This window comes from Vipera berus (assembly GCF_964194415.1).
Source record: "Vipera berus genome assembly, chromosome: 2".
In the NCBI taxonomy this organism is placed as follows: Eukaryota; Metazoa; Chordata; class Lepidosauria; order Squamata; family Viperidae; genus Vipera; species Vipera berus.
The window spans coordinates 231,041,103-231,064,703 of NC_138203.1; the positions used below are offsets into that span (position 1 = coordinate 231,041,103).

The window sequence follows — 23,601 nt, forward strand, 5'->3', positions numbered from 1 at the left end:
TAATATACAAAAAACAAAACAAAAATTAAATACTGGTATAAAAGTTAATAAAAAGGAAGAAACAGGGAATAGTAAAATGCATAAATAAGACAATTAATTTTAATCAATGGATTACACCATGACCACATGTAATAATGTTTGTTTGTCGATCCAATATATCAGTAGAAAGCCAATGCAAAGGTGGAAAAGAAGCAATTATCTCCAGTCCAGAATTTTAAATCTAGTATAGAAGCTTCATCCCATTGGAGTAGCATAGTGGCCTAGAGGTGGAGCTCTCACTTCACAGTCAAGAGGCTATGAGTTCAATCCTAGGTCGTGGTAGATATTTCTCTCTCTGGGTGCAAAGAAAAAATAACTGCTATGAGCTTCGCATAGGCATCAGGAAGAACATCCAGCCAGTAAAATGCTCAGCTCCATTCAGGCACCCCGACTCTATCCCAATGCAAGGAATTACAGGATCATTAAAAGAAAAAAAATACAAGCTTCATCCCATAGAAGTAAAACCATCTTTTTGGTTACACCATGCAAAATAAATTGGTAAATGCCAGGTGTTTGATGTACAGTTCAGCATGACAGTCACATTCTGAATTTTTTTTCTGAATACCATATAAACAAATGTAGAAAAAATGATTCAAAACAAGATAGCGAGAAACTAGCCAAAAACACATTAAGTACGGTACTCCTTCTCCCATATTGCACTTTCAGATTACAGAATTGAAATTGACAGACAACCCTTAGCAAATTTACTGAGAACCTAATAAACATTTTCTTGAATTAATTTCAACTTTAGATGATAAGATGTATGTTCTTTAAAATGCTGTTGATTTGCTCAAATGGGATATTCTAACTCCTTGTTGCATATTTCTCATCAATAGTGATGTCTAATTTAGACATTAGTTGTCTTTATAATTGAACTGTACTTACAAATGAAATTTAGAATTATTCCGAACTATCCAATAAAATTAATTATTTCCAAATTTCTGATGCTATAGTGTTCCTATACTTAGGAAAGTGAACAGTAGCAATTTCATAACAGAGATGATTGCTAATTCATTTCCAGGGATTAAAAGGGCTGTGTAGGAGATGACCAGGCTGAGCCCGAGGGAGGAGTCAAATGTGTCATAAGTCATGAGTTCTTGCATGCCTGCAAGAGATCTAATTCTAGCCCACTTTGAATGCTTTAATTTCTGCTCATTTCCCTTGACTGTTAGTAGTTCAGATTTTGTAGAGAGCTTAAGCTTGCAATATATTTTTATACTCATTTGAACTGCCTTAAGGTCTACATAAAACTGCAGGCTGAGGTAATTCCATTGGCATCCTTCTGTCTTGAGAGACTATGGTATCGTGCTCTGGAAAGAGGTCCTAAAGCAGCACCTGGTGTGGCTAAAAAGGCCAATTCGAGTAGCAGTCCCTTCCACACTGAGGGCAGATACAATCTGTCCCCTGTCCAGCCCCCAGATTTCGCTGGTTCTGGGACTGCCTCTTTGCCTCAGCCTGCCACACAAGTGTCTCTTTGAATTGGAGAAGGCCATGCTGCGTCTTTAGCCTCCAAGCTGAGCGATCAGAGGTCAAGGTTCCCCAGCTGTTAATGTCCATTCCCAAGGCCTTTAGATCTCTCTTGCAGATATCCTTATATTACAACTCTGGTCTCCCTCTGGGGCACTTTCCCTGCACTAGTTCTCCATACAGGAGATCTTTCGGAATCCAACCATCAGCCATTCTCACGACATGCCCAAGCCAGCGTAGACGTCGCTGTTTCAATAGTGTATACATGCTAGAAATTACAGCACATTCCAGGACTGTGCTATTTGGAACTTTGTCATGCCAGGTAATTCATCAGTTCAGCAATCAGTGTCGAGCATGCTGATAATAGATATATATCAACCCTAAACCAGCCAAATATGCTATTGATGGCCTGTCTGTGTGTGTGGATCTGAATGTGGAGAAACAACTCTGGTTTAATCCTGCAGAACTTGAGTGGCTGAAGATTTTAGCATCCTCCAGCTCCATCTTTAATCTTGGATGGGCAGTATTCAAATTTAGTGCCCAATCTGAATGGTTTTCAACACACAACTTCTGCTTGAAGAACATGAGGCCCTTGCGCAGCTCCATCTTGTGCAGCACTTGGGCCTTTCAGACAGCCACACGTGCTGTGGCTTGACTTCTGCAGTGTAGTCTACGCTGCCCTTGAATACCACTGCCACAACACAGGTAATGATGGGCATGCCTTATTATGTCCTTCACAAGCTCCATTGCTCTCTGGAATAATATCCTACTTTCTTCAAAGATTTGTGTAACTCCTACTCTGATGGCAATCTCCGAAGACTTTGGATAGGGAAAATATGGTCCCCTTGTTGCATAGGTTTTTGGAATTAGAGCGTGTTGTCTAAAGGTATTTTTAAAATATAGTTCATATATATTTGGTGGGTCTGTTTTTGTGTGAGAAAGAAATGATAGAAATATAATTGTGAGTTATCCAGAGTTGCCTTGGAGTCAATCAGAATCTAAATCTAATGAAATAAAGTGACTTGCAGATGCTTGGACAATGTGTATTTAGTAGCCAGGAAGTTTTGAAAGCTGTAATCTCTTGTACCAGTTCTGCCAACTGGCATAATAGATACCCAGGTTTGGTGCTATGAATGTGTGCACATTTTGGTTGTATTTTTGATTGGAGTTTTTTTTAAAAAACTGCTTGGTATTTTCTGTCACAGACTTCACTAAGATCATTATAAAACATTCAACGAAATAGTGTTTTTCAAACTTGGCAACTTTAAGATGTGTAAACATCAACTCCCAGAATTCCATAGCCAGCATGGCTGTCTGGCTAGGGAATTCTGGAAACATGGCGTGGCTGGTTCATGAATTCTGAGAGTTGAAGTCCACGTATTTTAATGTTGCAAGTTTGAAAAACACTGGACTAGAGGAAAGGGTTTAGAGAAATCTTTAATAACATTATGCCTTATTTTTAAATGATTCCAGAGGAAACATAATTTAATCTGTTTAATTTATTTAAAACACAAAACTAGGGATCAGGGAAACATTCTATTTCTAAATAATACTGGATCACCACACAAACGCAGCTCTTTCACGTAACATACGGACACCAAAGCGCTGCCATTCTCGTTGATAAATCCAGAGCTCCTGTGTTGTATCTAGGCAGGCTAGAACAGCACCACCTTTCCAAGCAATCAAACGTGGATCCATATCCTAATATTAAACAGATACAAAAATACCATACAATTAAAATTTAAACATGAACCCATGGCCGATTTCTTGAACTGTTACAAATGTGGCTAAATTCTAAAGAACAGATAGAACCAACTTACTTTTGGGGAAAAAAACCTATATTTTTATTTTACTGACTACCCCAAAGTCTTTCATTGCTTCAATTGTCAAACAGATTCCAGTGAATGCATAGACCAATTCAATACCTATTAGTATAATAAAACTGGCGCTACAAGTAGTAATTATCTACAAGGAGTATGCACAGAAGATTTTGCCGATCCCAAGTGTACTTCTGTACTTCCAACTGCCATGGGTATATAATTCTAGAAAGCCCTTGAATGGTGCAGTTGAGCCTTTGGGAGATGTGGCGATCTCAACCTATGCTCACAGCAGTACTGTGAGTGAAGCATCCCTCTGAATGGAACAGAGAGCCTATTACTCATATCAAAATGTGTTTGACTACTGCATAATTAATTCCCTTACATTATCTAGCTTTATTCAGCTGGTCTCCTATTTGAAAATCTGCACAAATCCATACAAAGATACCTTTGGTCTTGTAATGACTTCTACATTTTCAACAACTCTTCTGAAAGAAGGAGGCATTTTGTTGAGAATTCTGTGTTGAAGAAATTCTTGAGCTTTGTGGAACATTAAACCACCTCCAACTACAAGGATTGAACTGTACATTTTCTTTTTGGTATCATCTGATGCTAGAAAAGTGCACATGAAAGAACTGTAAATAAACTGTAACAAACAAATTAGAAATATAATTAATACAGTAATTGAAAAAATAAGTCTTTTATATACACTGATGAAATCTACTATGACTAGCATAAATCTTGCCTGAAACACTTATCACATATCACACAAAGTAATACAGTTTTCTTACCACAGCAGTCAATGCTGTGCAGAATTGCTTTGTCAAGGCCTAAAGCTTTCCCTTCAAATTGAGATACAGCAGTTTTTCGGGACATGTGAGTTGTTAGCATTTCTTCAGATTCATTTCCACCAATAATGCAGTCATTATGAGAACTGCCTAAGTCCACTTCCGAAGGATAAACATTTTCAGCAACACTTGAAGATTGGCCTCGGAGATCTCCATCAAATCCACCCAACTTGGTCATGGATTTTCGATCAGCTGTTGCTTTTGCAGACTGGAAAAAAAACAAGATTATTTTTCAATAAAATCCTGCCCATAACTCAGGCTGAAGAACACCTAAAGGCTCAGTGCTATTTCTGTTCCTCCAAGTTTACTTCCTAATTAGTCAGACTCAATTCTTAATGTAAAAGGCCCAAGAAACTGTATTTACTGCTGCAATTGACTCTCCCATCCAAAACCATAGGTATCTAATACCATTGGATGAGAACTGACAATACACAATTGATTCATAGATTTTCATGGGTACAGGTATGTAGGTCTTGGCGTATTCGGGTCTTTTCTCGTGTAAGATTGATAGTGCCTTGGCGACGTTTCGACGAGGTCCCACTCGTCATCTTCAGGCACAAGCACGAAGCCGAAGACACCAGCCTGAAGATGATGAGCGGGACCTCGTTGAAACATCACCAAGACACTATTACACACACACACACACACACACACACACACACACACAAACACACATATATATCAGGATAGTTGACCACAAAAATCCAGAATAACATTAAAAAAAATTCACAAAATTTTTTATTCATCAATAAGTTGCTGTTGAAAACAAGGAAATACATGAGCTGCAAATGACCACAGATGAGGCTGCTAAAAAGTAAAAGAATACAGAGAAGAGCAACAAAGATGATTAGGGGACTGAAGGCTAAAAGAAAGGAAGAACAGTTGCAGGAATTGAGTATGTCCAGTTTAATGAAGAGAAGGACGAGGGGGGACATGATAGCAATGTTCCAATATCTAAGGGGCAGCCACAGAGAAGAGGGAGTCAAGCTATTCTCCACAGCACCTGAAGGCAAGACAAGAAGCAACAGATGGAAACTAATCAAGGAGAGAACCAACTTAGAACTAAGGAGAAATTTCCTGACAGTTGGAACAATTAATCAGTGGAACGACTTGCCTCCAGAAGTTGTGGGTGCTCCAACACTAGAAGTTTTTAAGACACTGGACAGCCATTTGTCTGAAATGGTATAGGGTTTCCTGCTTGAGCAGGGATTCTAACTCTGTTATGCTATTCTGTTATTCTGTTATATCTTGGAAATGATTAGCATTTGCCTAGGTGGGAGGATTTGTATAGAGCATGGCTGGCTCAGGAATTCTGGGAGTCAAAGTCCATAGGTCGTAAAGTTGCCATAGTTGCCCACCCCTGGTTTAGTGAATAGTAACCCTTTTTCTAATACTTAAACAAGACTTTCCTTCCTTTTCATTCTTTCCCTGTTAGTTACATTTTTCCCATCCTTTCCCATCTAGTTATGGTACTAAAAGGAGGGGGGGGGGAATGTGATGGTGTCTACAGGGGTGTAATCAAAATAGATATGATGGAAGATGGGGCATGCCCTCTTGTTTATATGTATACGTGTGTATGTATGTATGTAAAATCAATTTACCTAAAAAGTGGCATCATATTACCATCTTGACTCCCCCACACTGGGTGAATGTGTGCATTTGTACCTCTATGTTTTTATATTATTATGCATCTGTGAGAGAAAATGGTTGGTAGAAGTGGGACATCAATAATTTTATATATATGGGTACTTTGTTTTACAATTTAAATAATTCAATTAATATGAATATGTGGTTTTTTTTATCGATATCCTTCCTTTTCCATGTGGCTTCTGGCAGGGGTATATATACATACATAACAGTGTCTCATATATATTTTGGGGGGCAAACTCAAGGATTAGTTTCTGCTAGAATTGGCAAGGTTAGGTTGACAAAACAGACATTCTGATTGCAAAGAATGTTTTATCTCCAGCTCCCCTCCCCGCCTATTCCTTTTGGGGAGGCAATTTTAAATTTAGGATATTCTTTTTTGTAAACATGATGTATTCTTCTTGCCTAGACTGGATATCCTCAGTGTAGCCAATAATTACATCCATTCAACTCAATTCTGTAACTTCCAAATAGGAATCCTATACATTGATTTTAGTTAAAAAGAAACCTGAAAAAGAAGTATTAAAGCACCATAGTGATTATAGTTCATGATAGTTAAATACTGTAAATGAACATGTAAGCACACAAGCACAATTACACATAAAGAGATTGTGCCAACTGTAATCGCTGTCTCTTGCCCTCTTTGGCATGATTGCAAGAACATCTAAAATGTCTACTTTGATTTTAAATTATGTGCAGTTTCTTATGACATCTGTGTATTAAACACTAGATAATCTTATAGATAGCTGAAGCAAGCCAGCTTTATAAACTACAATTATTAGCTGAAAAAGCATGCTTAAGTTATAACCACCATATGTAGTTGAGACACCCTGATCTGACTATATTCTTATCCTCATAATCTGATACCTTTCCGATCTGCTGGTCTATATTATCCTCAGTCAACATAGCAATGGGCACACAGAAATTCTAGCCCAACATAGCTGGGGAATGCCAGAACATGGCAGGTCATATCAATACAATTCATCTACCAATTCTCTGGAAAGGAGGTGTTAAGTAAATAGAAGGAGACACCGAATTCATTGTATACAGGGGGGGAAAATAAAAGGAGAAAGCCACGCACACACACCTGCTCTTGCTTACTTTGTGTAGCTAAGAGATAATGTTCATCATGCGGGTCCTCAGGATCACCTTGAGACCTATGCTGCAAAACTATCATTTTCTGACCCACAATTCCAAAGGTTGCTGGATAAAATAGTGCCATTGGAGCCTAATTGTGAAAGAGAGGAAGAATTTCAAATTATTGTAAATATCTATAGATTCATCTATCTTCATTGCAGTTGGATTACAATTAAACAACCTATGATTAAATAATTTCTCTCAGCAGAATATGTAGATCAAAATATTTAATATTTTTTAGTAAAAGGTGAAAGATTTATACCATCTGAGGAGAAACCAGAGTTTCCCCTTCTCTTCTCCTTCCCCTATTTTCCTACTATTTTCTTTTGTATTTTATATTATAAACTAATAAAAAGGACCCTCAAAATGAAATATTTATTTTTTTAGATTTACAGCCCACTTTTTGTGCAGGAGCTCAAGATGGCATAAACTTGTATGCACCTCTACATATGTAGTAGAGGAATTATGTGGTAAACTGAAAGAATGCAAGACTAAGAATGTATGAATTACTGGCAATAGTTAACTGACTCAAAAGCTGAAGGTATGGAGGAACTGGAACCACAGGATTATTTAGTCTGAATAAACATAATAATGAAGGATATCATCAATCCTCCTTTTTTTGCAGCCAGCAACCTCCCCTGTGTGCAAGCTATTTCTCCAAACAAAGAATATTGGACAAGAAGATCATTTTTTTTGCGAGTCAGAAGAGAGCGATGTTCTTATTATTTCCCAGGGAAGTTTATTTTAATGTTTTTCTAAAACTCCAAATATAGTCCTTGGCCAAATTACGGTACCCACAATTTAGATGGCAGGTAGCACACAGTTCACCATGGACTACCATCCAATGTGATCTTGCTACCCTGGAATAATAAACACGGGAACAGTAGCAGTTTCCAAGTTCCACTCTTTCCCATCTTCGTAATGTACAAGGCTTGAACCAATGCAAAACATTTTGATGGGACATTTCTAATGGAACTTTTTTTATTTAAAGCTCAAAAGAAAAGCAATGTTTTGTTTCGTTCAAAGCACTATAAGGGATGCACCTCACAGTCTTTTACCTGTAACTTTTCATCTCCTAAGCGCAACTGATACAACAAAGCTGGAGAATCTGGGTGACGGACTTGAAACTCATGATCTTTCAGTCCAGATAAATCCTAATAATAAAAGAAGGTGTAAATATTTTATAGATTTAACTATGCATGTATACTCTGAAGTAACATACTGAAGTGTTACTGGGTTGTTGTTCATTTCGTGCCTTCAAGACACAAAAGTGGACTTCCTGGACAATTCCCTGTAGTTTACTTGGCAAGATTTCAAAAGTGTTTTACCACTGCCTCTTTTCTAGTGATTGGCCCCAAATCATCCAGCTAAGGCAGCAGTTATCTAAGGCAGCAGTTCCTAATCTTTAGGTCTTGGCAGCCCAGCTCAGCGGGGGGGGGGGGAAGGGAACCGGGCCTCATGAGTGGCATGCCAGTGCACACATGCGCAGCTCAATTTGCACAAACAGCGGGCCAGCACGCGCATGTGTATACGTGCGCAGATACACTGCTTGTGTGGCCTGGTTCCAAACAGGCCACAGCCTGGGCATGGGCCACGGCCTGGAGGTTGGGAAACCCTTATCTAAGGGAAGTCTAGAACTTATGGTATCCCAATTTCTAGTCTGATGCCTTACCCACAAAACCAAACTGGTTCTCTGAAGTTTGGCTTAAATGAATTCAACTCTCTCAAAAGTAATTCGGACATCATAGCCAGGTAAGTGAATAATTACCTTTTGTCAAGTGTTTTTGTTAATAGTCAATGAAGTAAAGGTTGATGATTTATCAATCTGTGGGAAAAATGCCAGTAACAGATTTCTCAGGAAGCTAAGCTAATAGTTTCCTGAGAAATCTATTACTGGTGATTTTTCCACACATTAATAGCTTAGCTCCGTGGTGGTGAACCTATGGCATGCGTGCCACAGGTGGCACATAGAGCCCTCTGTGGGCACATGCACCGTTGCCCCAGTCCTAGGCCTTCAGCTGAGTTTTATAAAACCTTTTCGCTTTAGGCCTCCACCGCCATGTGCAAAAAAAAAAGGTTCAATCAATTTCAACTTATCGCGGGGGAAAAAATATCTCGCAAAGTTGGAATTGATTGATTGAACTTTTTAGTCCCACCCAGCCTGCCGTTACCACCGCAGCCCCGCCCACCCAATGGGCCACACCCAGCTAATTGGCCACACCCACCCGGCGATACATAAGTGCGTTTTGGGTTGCAGTTTGGGCACTCGGTCTCTAAAAGGTTTGCCATCACTGGCTTAGCTAGTAATAGCCAAAGAAGTTATTTTTTTTTAAAAAAAACACCTTATTAAAGAGTCCATCAAACTGTGAAAGGTTTTTTCTGTGATGTAACTTTTGACAACATTAAACAAGTACATTAGCAATGATTTTGCAGCTGAGGCCCACCTTTCTTTCTTGACAGCAAACATATCTAAAACTCCTTCCTCTTTCTCCCCCCCCCCCCCCAAAACAACCCTGTGAGGTGGGTTGGGCTGATAGTGACTAGCTCAAAGTCATCCAGCTGACTTCCCTGCCTAAAGCAGGACTAATCTCCTGGTTTCTTTTTTTCCCTTTTTATGACCCTGTAGTTCCCTAACTGAGGGTAGAGTTAGTGTGACTGGATGGAGGTGAGAGTTTACTAGCTGGATGCCCTTCCTGACATCTAGGTGGAGTTCGCAGAAGATATTTTTTACTTTGTGCCCTAGGAGTGAAACATCCGCCACTACCTAGGATTGAACTCTCAGCCTTCTGAGTGGGAGGTGAGAGTCTTCACCACTAAGCCATCACAATTCTTACTTCTCCCTTTTCAGTGTCATAAACTATACACATTAGCCTTATAAACTTCCAGATGCGTTCTCCATACATTTTTAAATGCCTCAGTCGTAACAGACTTTGGCCTAAAAAAATGCAAAGCCTGACAGTTTTAGATCTTACCTGGTCTAAATGGCAAAATGTTTCTTTTAAGTGTTGGAGAAGAAGACAGTCTGTCTTCTTAACTAGCTGGCAATCTCTATAAGGAAACCCAGCTCGCTGCATAAGCCAATAAAAACATCTTGATATGTCAGAGCCACCATACGTAAGACGTAACCTAAAAAAAGAAAAAAAAGCCCACACACAGTTGTAAGAACATCGGCTTTTTCAGAAGAAGCTATTTAACTTGAAGAAAGTAATTTAAAAACATTTAGAAGAAATGTTACAGCCATGATTATTAATCCAGTCATTTATTTGGTCCAATATGTATGCTGCTGTACCAACATGGGGTATTAATCTTTGATTTTCCAACACAAAAGTTGCAGTAATTTTTAATAATATTTCAGATTTTTTTTTTTAAAAAAGGTACTTAAAAGAGCCTTATAAAGTGCAGTTAGTCATTGACGTACGACTGTAGTTTAGCCCTACAATTAAGAATGTAAATCACGAGGGTCATAAAGCGGGTCACCACATTACTAGATCTAATTTTATGACCATTTTTGCAGCAGTCGTTAAGCAAACCAATTGTTCACTAAGGACTGGCTTTTGCCAGAAACCAGAAGTAAACACTGGATTCTGACAAAAATATAAACCAGAGTTATGTGACAGCAAGGCCCTGCAAATGCCCATAAAAGCAGCTCGCTTGCCAAGTGCCCAAAATGCGGTCAAATGACCACGGGGGTCAATGTTGGAGCTTCAAAATGGGACATTAGTAATTTTGGGGAGGTTCACTGAAACTTCAAACAGTCACTCAACAACTGGCTATAATTGAGGACTATTTGCACAGGATTCTTTGGCCTGGACAAAATGTTAAATTTTACTAAAAAAATTTAAATGTGTGTAAAATGTTTGCTCCCAACTTATGATTGTTACCTGGTGTTATGATGTGAAACCCCATCTTCAACGCAGCAGATGCTTGTCTTCTGATCCCCCACATCAACAACACATGCACTGCCTAAACCACTTCCAAAAGTAGCACATACAGATTCTTGATGCACGACTATTCCTAAAAACAAAAGGATGCTGTAAATGCTAATACAATACTATTGTACAAAGATAGCTTTGCATTTGTCATACGCCACAGAACAATTTACAAATACCACTTTATAAAACTCTGTTTTTGTGTCCATTGTCAAAGAAATAAGAAATGTGCTTGATTCCACCTGTGTCTTTTGTCAATTGGTCAACTTATGCAGGAAATCTATCTGTGTTCCATGATTCTTTATTTCCCAACTAATCACTGTCATTTATATAAACTTTGCCTCTCGTTAAAAAAGGATGGGCTGTTCTTTTCAGGCCTAAGACTGCATTGCTCCTCTATTCTTGGAAATAGATTTGAGAACTACATTCAAACTTTGGTGGTGGCAGGCACAATACAGCTCTGCTAATTTAAGGCTAAAGCTTAGAATATAAAGCTAGCAGTGAGATAATCTAATCCAAGAAACAAGATGTAGATTTGCATGCCTCTTTCAGTTGCCATGCCACTTTTTGTTCCCAAGTGTGTGGTTGCTTAAGACTCACCCACAAACAGAGCTGGTTGGTTAGCACACAGTACAAGTTGCTTTTATGGCACAGCCCTGCTTTTCTGAAACCAGAGGATGGACTGTGAGGAAAAGCGAATCATGTTTGCCAAATAAAACTTTATAACTGGGAGGCAACTGGTGATTGTGCAACCATTCCCCTTATAAATCTTATAAAGTGTAGGAGAGAGACGGGCAAGCCTTGGGGAAGAGTCAAATCCGGACTTAGTCTAGAATCCCTATGTGGGCACAAGAGGGCAAAGTTCAACACATGCACACCCGAATGCCCTTGAACCTTATCTAGTCTTACCCACATGCAAACCTTCAAGTCTGAGAAGATTGCTATATATAGGCTTGAGCAATAAAGCAGCTAAATGAACTCTTCAACTCTTCAGTGGTTTCTTAAGAAACTACTACCCACTCTTTCCTGGAATATACAGTAGAAAATACTTCAGAACTTTTTTGGCAATGTAAGTAAATAATAAAGGGAAGGCTCTGTTAAGTCAGTTAAAAAGGTTTACATTGCGTAGACATCCTCTAGATAGGTTTAAATCAATAGAATTCCATCTTTAGAGCCAGACTTGCATCTCAGTTTGGCAGCTGAAAACGATGGATTTATCACTAGATGGATGCATGGCATCCATCCATTATCACAAAGATAATTCGAAGTCACAAAACAATTGTGATTGAAAATGCATAAATTAGGATAATTTAAAACAACATGGTAGCAGATTATAGTGATTTATTACCTGAAAAGCCCATTTTCAGGAGAATCATATTTACTATTTCTTTCACATGCTTCTTATTATAGATGTCTGGAATTAGTAAAATACATCTGTAATACTGAACAAGAGAAGGAAAAAAAAGAGAAGACAGCATCATGTGACAGAATGACCAATGGCATGGGACAATTAAATAATAACAGGCAGCTGAAATAAGTTTATTGTTTCGGTAAATGTTAATGTCAGCAATTAAATAAATACAATAATTTAGATAGCCATGAAATGGTTATGCTGGCTCAGGAATCCTGGGAGTTGAAGTCCACAAGTCATAAAAGAGCCAAGGTTGTCTACCCCTGGTCTGGTTGGTGATGGCGGGGGGTGGAGGGGGAGGAGAGATCCAGCTGGCAGCCTCTTCTTTGTGGGATATTGCAGGGCTCAGTATCCTTTCTTCTTCTGTTTAACATCTACATGAAGTCACTAGGTGCAATCATCCAACTGTTTGGGAGCAGGTATCATCAATATGCTAATGATACTCAGCTTTATATCCTCCCATCCCATTGACTGCCTGAATTACACCATGGGGGCTCTATCTCGTTGCCCTGAGTCTGTCAAGGCCAGATGGGGCGCAATAGGCTTTAGTTCAGGGGTGTCAAACCAGCAACGTCACGTGACGTGTTGCGACGTAGCGTGACTTTTTTTTGCCATTGCTGGCAATGGGGTGGGCGCGGTTTTGCTATGATGTATCCGGCCCGCGGCTGGCAGTTTGACACCCCTGCTTTAGTTCAGCTCAAGCAAGATGGTGCTTGGCTGCTATGTGTTTATTTTTATATCGTGTATTCTGTATATTCTGTATTTTATTTATTTTATGGTAAGCCACTTAAGAGTTATATACCGTATATACTTGAGTATAAGCCGACTCGAGTATAAGCCGAGACCCCTAATTTTACCCCCCCAAAACTGGAAAAAGTTATTGACTCAAGTATAAGCCGAGGCTGGGAAATGCAGCAGCTGGAGGCTGGATCCCCCGAAAGATGTATCTGCTGAGATGAGAGAACGGGATGGCAAGCCGCCGAGAGAATGGGGCGGTGGAGTGCTCCGCCGAGAGAATGGGGCGGCTTGCTGTTCTCTCGGTGCAGCACGGCAGAGGCTGGATCTCGCGAAAGAAGTCTCCGCTGAGCGAGAGAATGAGGCGTCTCAGCGCCCATTTTCTCGGCGAAGACTTCTTTCGGGGGATGCAGCCTCTGCCGCCCCTTTCTCTCAGCTGCCCGGGCAGCTGAGAGAAAGGGGCGGCAGAAGCTGCATCCCCCGAAAGAAGTCTTCGCCAAGAAAATGGGCGCTGAGATTTTCTCGGCGAAGACTTCTTTCGGGGGATGCAGCCTCTGCCACCCCTTTCTCTCAGCTGCCCAGCTGAGAGAAGGGGGTGACAGAGGCTGCATCCCCCGAAAGAAGTCTTCGCCAAGAAAATGGGTGGCAAGCTTCCACCGCCCCATTCTCTCAGCGGAGGCTTGCAGAGGTGGCGGCGGAGCTGCGCGCGCAGCTCTCCAAACCGCCGCAGCCCGTTTGGAGAGCTGCTGCCTTCGTCCATGTTTGATGAAAGCAGCAGCTCTCCAAACTGGGGGGTGGAAGTTCTTTTTTTTTGTTCACTGGAGTATAAGCCGAAGTGGATTTTTCAGCCCAAAAAGTGGGCTGAAAAATTCGGCTTATACTCAATTATATACGGTATGTGAAATGGGAGGCTATAGATATTAAATAGCTAAATTATCATTATAGATAATCTTGAGGATGGGCTATATGTAAGAAAGCGATGCCAATGAACATGGTATATGTCCTCAGGGTATATTAATGGTAGTAATAATGGTAGAAAGTTGACTGTCATTGTTACATTCACTTGACATTAATCATTGTTCACCTTCAAATCTTTCAGAGATATTTCTAGATATTTCTGAATTGCATACGACCATATGACCTCAAGATCAGCAAGGACTGCAGTAAGGGAGCCCCCAGGCCCTAAGTGAAGGTTCAGCTGTCCCCGCCGAATAGGCCAATGAACACTGTAACAGTCCAGAGGATTAATATATAATGCCTGAAAAGGATAAAAAGAAATAAGCAAAACATAGTTTCTATTAACTAGGAACAGTTTTAATTCTGCTGATGGTGTTATAATATGTAATATTAACATATTATATTATATTTTAATATTTTACTGTATAAGGATTTATTTATTATTACATTTATTCACCATCCATCTCTCACCTGCAACTCTAAATATAAATAAAACATTTCATGCAAAATTTGATCACAAATATTTGGAATTTCCACATATTCTACTAGCCTAAATATGGTATACTGTCAAAATGAGGCTGCAGCTGATGTGGGAAGGAGCCAGAGTCAATATGGATTGAAACCACAATATTATGTAGCTATCTGGACATGTTCCATTCCTCTGATCAACTTTCTCTCCTTTGTGGCATAGCATCTTTTTCTCTTTCTTTGTGCTACTTGAAATGAAATTAAGTCTAAAGTCACGTCCTCCGTCAAACTATAATGTGGCTACCTACCCTTTTTCTTTTTCTTTTTTTAAATACAGGTAGTCCTTGACTTACAACAGTTCCTTTAGTGACTGTTCAAAGGTACAACAGTGATGAAAAAAGTGACTTATGACCATTTTTCACACTGAAGACCATTGCAGCATCCCCATGATCAAAATTCAGATGCTTATAAACTGGTTCATATTTATGACATTTACAATGTCCCGGGGGTCACATGGTCAGCTTTTGTGACCTTCTGATAAGCAAAGTCAATGGGGAAGCCAGATTCACTTAACAACCATGTTACTAAGTTAACAACTGCAGTGATTCACTTAACAACTGTGGCAAGAAAGATCGTAAAATGGGACAAAATTCACTTAACAAATGTTTCACTTAGCAACATAAATTTTGGACTTGATTGTGGTCGTAACTTGAGGACTATCTGTACATTGCTTTTTTAATTGGAGAGAGAACAGGACAGAATACATTATATACAAATGACCGCTGCTCAATTACACATTATTTAAAAATACATAATATTTTGCCTATTTGGGTGTGCTGGTGAATACGTTTGCCTTTACTTCCAAATTTAGGACCATTTATTTGCCACTAGTGCTATAAGTAATCCCTTCATGGATTACTGCCTTGTCGTGGCGAAGGGGCTTGCATAATTCAATGAAGCTATGAGCTATGCCGTGCAGGGCCACCCAAGACGGAAAGGTCATAGCAGAGAGTTCTGACAAAATGTGATCCACTGGAGAAGGAAATGGCAACCCACTCCAGTATCTTTGCCATGAAAACCCTATGGACAGTACCAAAAGGCAAAACGTTATGACGCTGGAAGATGAGCCCCTCAGGTCGGAAGGCGTCCAATATGCTACTGGGGAAGAGCAGAGGGCTAGTACTAGTAGCGCCAGAAAGAATGAAGCGACTGGGCCAAAGCCAAAAGGACGCTCAGCTGTGGATGTGTCTGGTGGTGAAAGGAAAGTCCGATGCTGTAAAGATTTTTTCTCCATAGGAACCTGGAATGTAAGATCCATGAATCAAGGAAAGCTGGACGTGGTCAAACAAGAGATCACAAGACTAAACATTGACATCTTAGGTATCAGCGAACTAAAATGGACAGGAATGGGTGAATTTAATTCAGATAACCATCAGGTATACTACTGCGGGCAAGAATCCCTCAGAAGAAATGGAGTAGCCTTCATAGTCAATAAAAAAATAGGAAAAGCAATACTGGGATACAATCCTCAAAATGACAGAATGATCTCAGTTCGAATCCAAGGCAAACCATTCAATATCACAGTAGTCCAAGTCTATGCCCCAACCACCGGTGCTGAAGAGGATGAAATTGACCGGTTCTATGAAGCCCTACAGCACCTTATAGAACTAACACCAAAAAATGATGTCCTTATCATCATGGGGGATTGGAACGCTAAAGTAGGAAGCCAAAAGATAACTGGAATAACAGGCAAGTTTGGCCTTGGAGTACAAAATGAAGCAGGGCACAGGCTGATAGAATTTTGTCAAGAGAATACGATGGTCATAGCAAACACTCTTTTCCAACAACCCAAGAGACGGTTTTACACATGGACATCACCAGACGGTCAACACAGAAATCAGATTGACTATATGCTCTGCAGCCAAAGATGGAGAAGCTCTATACAGTCAGTAAAAACAAGACCAGGAGCTGACTGTGGCTCAGACCATGAGCTTCTTGTTGCAAAGTTTAGGCTTAAATTAAAGAAAGTAGGGAAAAGCACTAGGCCAGTCACGTATGAATTAAATCATATCCCTGTTGAATATACAGTAGAGGTGACAAATAGATTTAAGGAATTAGATCTGATAGACAGAGTGCCTGAAGAACTATGGACAGAGGTTCGCAACATTGTACAACAGGTAGCAACCAAAACCATCCCAAAGAAAAAGAAATGCAAGAAAGCAAAATGGCTGTCTGAGGAAGCTTTGCAAATAGCTGAGGAAAGGAGGGAAGCGAAAGGCAAGGGAGAAAAAGAAAGATATGCCCAATTAAATGCAGAATTCCAAAGAATAGCTAGAAGAGATAAGAATGCCTTCTTAAATGAACAATGCAAAGAAATAGAAGAAAACAATAGAATAGGGAGGACCAGAGATCTTTTCAAGAAAATTGGAGAGATGAAAGGAACGTTTCATGCAAAAATGGGCATGATAAAGGACCAAAATGGCAGGGACCTAACAGAGGCAGAAGAGATTAAGAAGAGGTGGCAAAATTACACAGAAGAACTATACAAGAATGAGCTTAACGTCCCTGATAATCACAATGAGGTGGTCACTGACCTCGAGCCAGACATTCTAGAATGTGAAGTGAAGTGGGCCTTAGAAAAGCTGAGCAACAACAAAGCTAGTGGAGGTGACAGTATTCCAGCTGAGCTATTCAAAATCTTAAAAGACGATGCAGTAAAAGTGCTACACTCAATTTGCCAGCAAATTTGGAAAACTCAACAGTGGCCACAGGATTGGAAAAGATCAGTTTACATTCCAATTCCAAAGAAAGGCAGTGCCAAAGAATGTTCAAACTATCGCACCATTGCACTCATTTCTCATGCTAGTAAAGTTATGCTTAAAATCCTACAAGCTAGACTCCAACAGTATGTGGATCGAGAACTACCAGAAGTACAGGCAGGATTTCGAAGAGGCAGAGGAACTAGAGATCAAATTGCTAACATACGCTGGATCATGGAGAAAGCTAGAGAGTTCCAGAAAAACATCTACTTCTGCTTCATTGACTATGCTAAAGCCTTTGATTGTGTGGATCATAACAAACTGTGGCAAGTCCTTAAAGAGATGGGCATACCAGACCATCTTATTTGTCTCTTGAGAAATCTATATGCGGGTCAAGAAGCAACAGTGAGAACTGGACACGGAACCACTGATTGGTTCAAAATTGGGAAAGGAGTCCGGCAAGGCTGTATACTGTTGCCTTGCCTATTTAACTTATATGCAGAGCACATCATGAGAAAGGCAGGGCTAGATGAATCAAAAGTTGGAATTAAGATTGCCGGAAGAAACATCAACAACCTAAGATATGCAGATGATACCACTCTAATGGCAGAAAGTGAAGAAGAACTAAAGAGCCTCTTGTTGCGGGTGAAGAAGGAGAGTGCAAAACTTGGGTTGAAACTAAACATTAAGAAAACCAAGATCATGGCATCTGACCATCTCAATTCCTGGCAAATAGATGGGGAAGAAATGGAGGTAGTGACAGATTTTATTTTCCTGGGCTCCAAGATCACTGCAGATGGGGACTGTAGCCAAGAAATTAAAAGACGCTTGCTCCTTGGGAGGAAAGCCATGGCAAATCTAGACAGCACACTAAAAAGCAGAGACATCACCCTGTCAACAAAAGTGCGTATAGTCAAGGCTATGGTCTTCCCAGTTGCAATGTATGGCAGTGAAAGCTGGACCATAAGAAAGGCTGAGCGCCAAAGAATTGAAGCCTTTGAACTATGGTGCTGGAGAAGACTCCTGCGGGTTCCTTGGACTGCAAGGCGATCAAACCGGTCAGTCCTAGAGGAGATCAACCCTGACTGCTCTTTAGAAGGCCAGATCCTGAAGCTAAAACTCAAATACTTTGGCCACCTAATGAGAAGGAAGGACTCACTGGAGAAGAGCCTAATGCTGGGAAAGATTGAGGGCAATAGAAGAAGGGGACGACAGAGAATGAGGTGGCTGGATGGAGTCACTGAAGCAGTAGGCGTGAGCCTAGATGGACTCCAGAAGATGGTAGAGGACAGGAAGGCCTGGAGGAACATTGTCCATAGGGTCGCGATGGGTCGGACACGACTTCGCAACTAACAACAACAACAAGTGCTATAAGTCACAATGACCAGAGAAGCAGAAAGAAAAATGAGTCAGAACTGAAAGAATAAAGAAGTAAAAAAAAACATATATAGAAACTCCAAGAAGGTTCCCCCAAAAGGCAGAACAGAGTAGCAAGTAAATGAGAAAGGCAGTGCTGAAATTGGGGAAAAACATAATTTTTTTATGGCATGATCTCTGCCTGTCCTTAATGGAGGGGAAAATTAACTGACTCTTGGATGACAATGGTCACAAAACTAATCAGAATTAATACTGAGCTTGAAATTCTTTGACAAATATCACTGTTGTGCCGCATCACATTTGTCTCCAAAAGTTGTTTCAGAAAGTGAATGCTGCATGTGTCTGCCATTCTTTAAGCAGCAGAGGTTTTTTTTTCTTTAGATAGACATGCTGGAATAAAGATATTTATTTCAAACTATGGTTTTGGAGAACATTACTAGATCAAGCAACTTTTTCAGGATATAATGAAGACCAACTGCCCCCTTGAGGCAACAACTGGTAAGCAGAAATTTACATTGTGAATGTGGTGTTTGTAGATGATTGAAGAAATGAAGAAATGAATTATGCTTGAGAGAAATAGAAGAAACCAAAGACAACAGACAGGATGGATGAAAATGATCATAGGGATGTTCTTGAAAGAACTGTAGAATCCCACTGAAGACAGATTGGAATCATTTATCCTTACTGGAGCAGGAATTGGCCTCTAAGCAAAGGCAATTTATGATTGCATTAAGTCAAAATAGACCTCTTAAAAGTTGCATACAGTTTAACAACTTTTAAAGCAAAATTACACACATAACTTTAGTGTAGTGAGGGGGAAAAAAGCCCTACCTCTTCACCAACAACATATTCTGGGTGATGAGTAGTATTTGTCCATTTTGCCCCAGAGCTGTGATCTAAAATAGCAGGTCTCATTTGTCTGTTGTAAGATCGGATCTAGAATAAACATTTAAAGAAATCACTTAAAAATGAAATGTCATGCTATAGACAAAAATAATCTTTAAGAATGCAAGACTGTTCACTTGAAATCCATAGTCATTGAAGACAATCCTGACAGTGCAATTAACAGAAACCTTGGTGAAACATGCTATTAGTATTAACTAGTTTATAAAGGAGGTACCTGATCAGGTGATATAGGTGTACGTCTGGCACCATTTGACATCTTCTTAGACCATATTGCTTGGTCAACCATTTTAAGCCCATTTTGTCTTTGTTCAGTACTTTCTGGTTTCTAAATAAAATCAATCAGTAATTCAGATTGCTTCCAAACCTAGAACTAATTATTTTGTATCAGTATTTCAGAAACTAATATACAAACAACAATCTATTACTTTTTAAAAAACAAAAAACAAACCCATATTATTATATAAAAATTCAAACTTTCACATTTTGTATTTCATTATATCCCCCACAAAATGGCTAGTAAATTGATACCTAGGCTAAAAAAAGCAGGAAACAATTGACTGTCATTTTTGAATTGTTAAATTGAAATTTAAAAATTTGTTGATTTATAGATTTGGCAACTATAAGCAGGTAAAGGAGGCCTTACCAGGTGAAGAGGGACTAGCCACCATGTGGCCAGAACCAATCCCTCCAGCTAAAAATAGTGAAGATGGACTGGGCAACATTAGGGTTAGACTGAACCTTGTTTGTCATTCTGGGACTGCCTGAACCACCACAACAATTGCTGGAATAACCTGAGCCAAAAGTTTGTCCAGATGTGCCTGCTTTTGCTCTATAGCAGGGCTGAGACTTTGGGGCTGTGTGATGAGGAAAGAATTTGAGATTAACTCTTTAAATGTAACCTCTTCTGTCAGTAATCAAACTAACTATTGCGTCCCATTTCATTATCCACACAGGCCATCCTAGCACACTGACTGCTGCCAATCCCGCCTCAACCACCTGGAGAGATAGGAAAGCCCCAAAACTATGACTGAAGAATGGTAATAAAGGATATCCTTTCATTTTGTTCACTTCCCCTATCTTGGTGAACCATCCCTACCCTCATCAAAATTGTGTGTCTGGGAACTTAGGAAGGCTTTCTCAGTGGCATTCTGTAGGAATGATTATTGTGATAATATTATAGACCTGCTGCACCTGATGTAGCAAGGGCCTCTAATTTAATATGGAGGAAATTCCTTCTGAATAAGATTCTTGTTTTGGCAGTCAGTTGGAGGGTTTAGATATATATTGGTTATTGGATTTTGGACTGTTTATTAATACAGACTCCTGCAGCCCTGACTCATCTAGTAACAAGGAGATACTATCAAAGTTTTATGTGGGCAACAGTCTGTGACAATATGACTCTTATGGTCTAAGTTCAGAGCTTTCCTTAAAGCAGAAATACTATTATTGACAAAATATATCCTGCAGCCTAAGGATAAAAAGCATGGATCCCAAATGTAGAAACCAGATAATATAACAAAACTTTCGCTTTCACCAATTTGAAAAACATACAGATAATCTATTTATATCCTATTGATGATGGCAATTCAATAAAAGCCATTTGTATTCCCCAAAAGAGTCTCCAGGGTGGAGTAAGTCTTAAACCATCTCTTGTCTTATTTGTTAGGCACAGTGCACAAGTAGAAATCACAGCCATAGATGCGAAAGGATTGGAAAACATCACACATTTATCATACTAGAACAAGCCATGAAAATAATATATTTCATATAAGCAACAACTGATTCGGTTTCATGTAAGACCCAAATATTGAAGACTTACATTGAGTCCTTCTCTTAGAAGCCAACTGTCTTTGTATGAGATTTGTCCTTGTTGTTTATGTCTTCTTGCAATGATGTGAGGGATGCTAACAGGAAGTGTATCTGTGGCTCTTCCAATCCTTAAAGTCATTGAGCCAGGATGTATAACAATAATGAAGTTGCTCTGGATTTGCTAAAAATAATAAAATAATAATCCCCATTTTATCTGAAAACAATTTTCTATGACAATATTATAAATCAAGTTTATTCCATTGTAAGCTACCCAAGTCCTGCAGGCCTTTGACCATCTTAGCGGCTCTTCTCTGAATTTTTTCCAAACTCTCAACATCTTTTTTGTGATATGGTGACCAAAATTCACTGCAGTATTCCAGGTGTGGTCTTATGAGGGTTTTATAAAGTAGTACTAATACTTTGCGTGATCTTGATTCTATACCTGTTTATACAACCCAGGGTTGTACTAGCTCTTTTGGCTGCTGCTGCACACTGCTGGTTCATAGTCAAGATATCGCCCACTAGGACTCCAAGGTCCCTGCCTGTTTTTGAGCCAGGTCTCACCCATCTCTACTTGTACCTTTGATTTTTCCTGCCTAAATGTAAAACTTTGCTTTTCTCCACATTGAAACTCATTTTGTTGGACAGGGCCCATTGTTCAAGTTTGTCAAGATCTTTTTGGATTCCGAGTTTGTCTTTTGGGGTGTTGGGGTATTTTTAAAGAAACGCTCAAATCTGGATTACCAACGTGAACGACTATAGAAAGCATTCATTTCTGCAACTAAACTAAACTAAGGGGAATACTTGATCAAACTGAACTCAAGTCCTGATGGCTACACGGACGCATCCACTCTTGAGAGGCAGCCCACGCTACTTCCGGGTTGATGCTTGGCTTCCCAGGCTTAGTTGAGCCCTAGAGATCTTCCGGGTGGCCTACTAGGACAATACAACCGTGTGTGGTGGGGGGGAAGGTAGGTAGGTGTGTTTGTGTGTGGTGTGTGTGCGTGCGTGCGTGTGTAGCTGCCGGGGCAACAGAAAAAGCAGGCCTGAATTATCGAGCGCCTGCCAAGAAAGCTTTCCACTTCGCAGGAGGCTTCCTGCACGCTGTCTCGGTGGAGGCGAGGCCGGCTGCGAAGCCTCGGCGTTGGAAAGGGCCCGGGGATGGCGCGATTGAACCTGACTCTTGCGCGCCGGCCGCAGGGCTCACCTCTTGCAACGAGTCGGGGACGGCGGCAGGGACGATGGGCCTCTTGGCGCCGCGCTGCTCCTTCTCCTTGTCGCGTTCTTTGTCTTTCCCGTTCTCTGCGGCCGCCGCAGCGGCAGCAGTTTCTCCCTTCTCCGCCTGGGTCATCTTCTGTCTCGTTCGCTCGCTCGCCCGCTCGCCCGCCGAGCGAAGGGCCGGCCGGGACTCCTCCTCCGAAGGGAAGCGGCGGCGAGAGCAGGCGCCCGCCCCTGCCTCACCCGCGAGGTGGGCTGGAAGAGCGGGACCTCGCTTCCTCCGGGGGATCGAAACGATCCCGGGATGGTTTTGCCTCCGGGTGACGGGGAAACGAGCCGTCGATCACGGCCGGCTTTTTTTTTTAAAGGGCCTTGGTGCGCCGCCTTCTCAAAAAGGCCTTTCCCGGTTCCTATTTCCTTTTCGTAGGTACAGCAAAACAGCGAAAGCTGCTCAGAGGGGCGGCCCTTCTGTTGCCGGATACACAACTGATGCCACCTCCAAGGAGTGCATTGTTTTAAAAGTGGGTGAAGCTACAACCCAGCTTGACAAAAGGTGAAATTGACGACTTTTGTCACCTGCCAGGCTTAAGTAAAGCATTGGGCCTCTGAAATGAAAAAGGAAACAAATGCTTGGCCTTATTTACTTTTGGGGAGGCCCAAAACCGGGTTCATTAAGTGGTCCACAGACATTGTAATAAAGTATAATCATATTTCACTCGGCTTTGCCTTAGTTCAGTGTTGCTTAACCTTGGTCACTTGAAGCTGTCTGGACTCCCCGACTTCCCCAGCCAATATTAAGGAAATCCCGGAGTTGAAGTCCACACAGTTTCAAATGGCCAAGGTTGAGAAGCACAACTTTAGCAGATAGTGTGAACTCAGCTGCTGAAGTTAAGAAGTGAAATGGATTTTTAAGTAGGAGCGTGCACCATAATGCCAATTTGTTTGGTTTCAAACCAAACTACACCATCCTGGAGGTTCTGCTTAACTGTCATTACTGGTACCTAGCATAACCCATCTAACAAATTGCTTCCTGCATTCTCAGTACCTCCGTTTCATCACTTTCAGTGTCCCAATGTA

At 40.6% G+C, this 23,601-nt stretch overlaps 1 protein-coding gene across 4 annotated transcripts; it reads right to left on the reverse strand.

Moving 5' to 3' along the window:
• Positions 1 to 47: 47 nt before the first annotated feature.
• ACTR8 (actin related protein 8) lies at positions 48 to 22,753 on the reverse strand. 4 transcript variants are annotated; one of them, XM_081317430.1, is made up of 14 exons: positions 22,514 to 22,743; positions 21,317 to 21,487; positions 19,712 to 19,822; positions 19,423 to 19,527; positions 14,115 to 14,288; positions 12,233 to 12,326; positions 10,837 to 10,969; positions 9,928 to 10,081; positions 8,014 to 8,109; positions 6,906 to 7,046; positions 4,115 to 4,379; positions 3,772 to 3,935; positions 3,099 to 3,207; positions 48 to 334 (listed from the first exon to the last, which is right to left on the reverse strand). In XM_081317430.1, exons 1-14 carry the CDS (start codon positions 22,655 to 22,657, stop codon positions 309 to 311), a joined length of 1,887 nt encoding a protein of 628 aa, XP_081173556.1. In that variant the 5' UTR covers positions 22,658 to 22,743; the 3' UTR covers positions 48 to 308. The 4 variants fall into 4 exon arrangements, with proteins under 4 accessions (XP_081173556.1, XP_081173555.1, XP_081173557.1 ...); XM_081317429.1 differs by lacking the exon at positions 48 to 334 and having other exon boundaries at positions 2,991 to 3,207; XM_081317431.1 differs by lacking the exons at positions 48 to 334; positions 19,712 to 19,822 and having other exon boundaries at positions 2,991 to 3,207.
• Between the last annotated feature and the right edge of the window lie 848 nt (positions 22,754 to 23,601).

Excerpts from the sequence above, each read along its gene's own strand:
- ACTR8 (XM_081317429.1), bottom strand. The coding sequence starts at position 22,657 with ATGACCCAGGCGGAGAAGGGAGAAACTGCTGCCGCTGCGGCGGCCGCA. Across the intron at positions 21,488-22,513 it reads TCCCCGACTCGTTGCAAGAG|CAAATCCAGAGCAACTTCAT; the intron begins GTGAGCCCTGCG and ends TATTATTTTTAG. Across the intron at positions 3,208-3,771 it reads AAGTCATTACAAGACCAAAG|GATATGGATCCACGTTTGAT; the intron begins GTATCTTTGTAT and ends GTTTAATATTAG.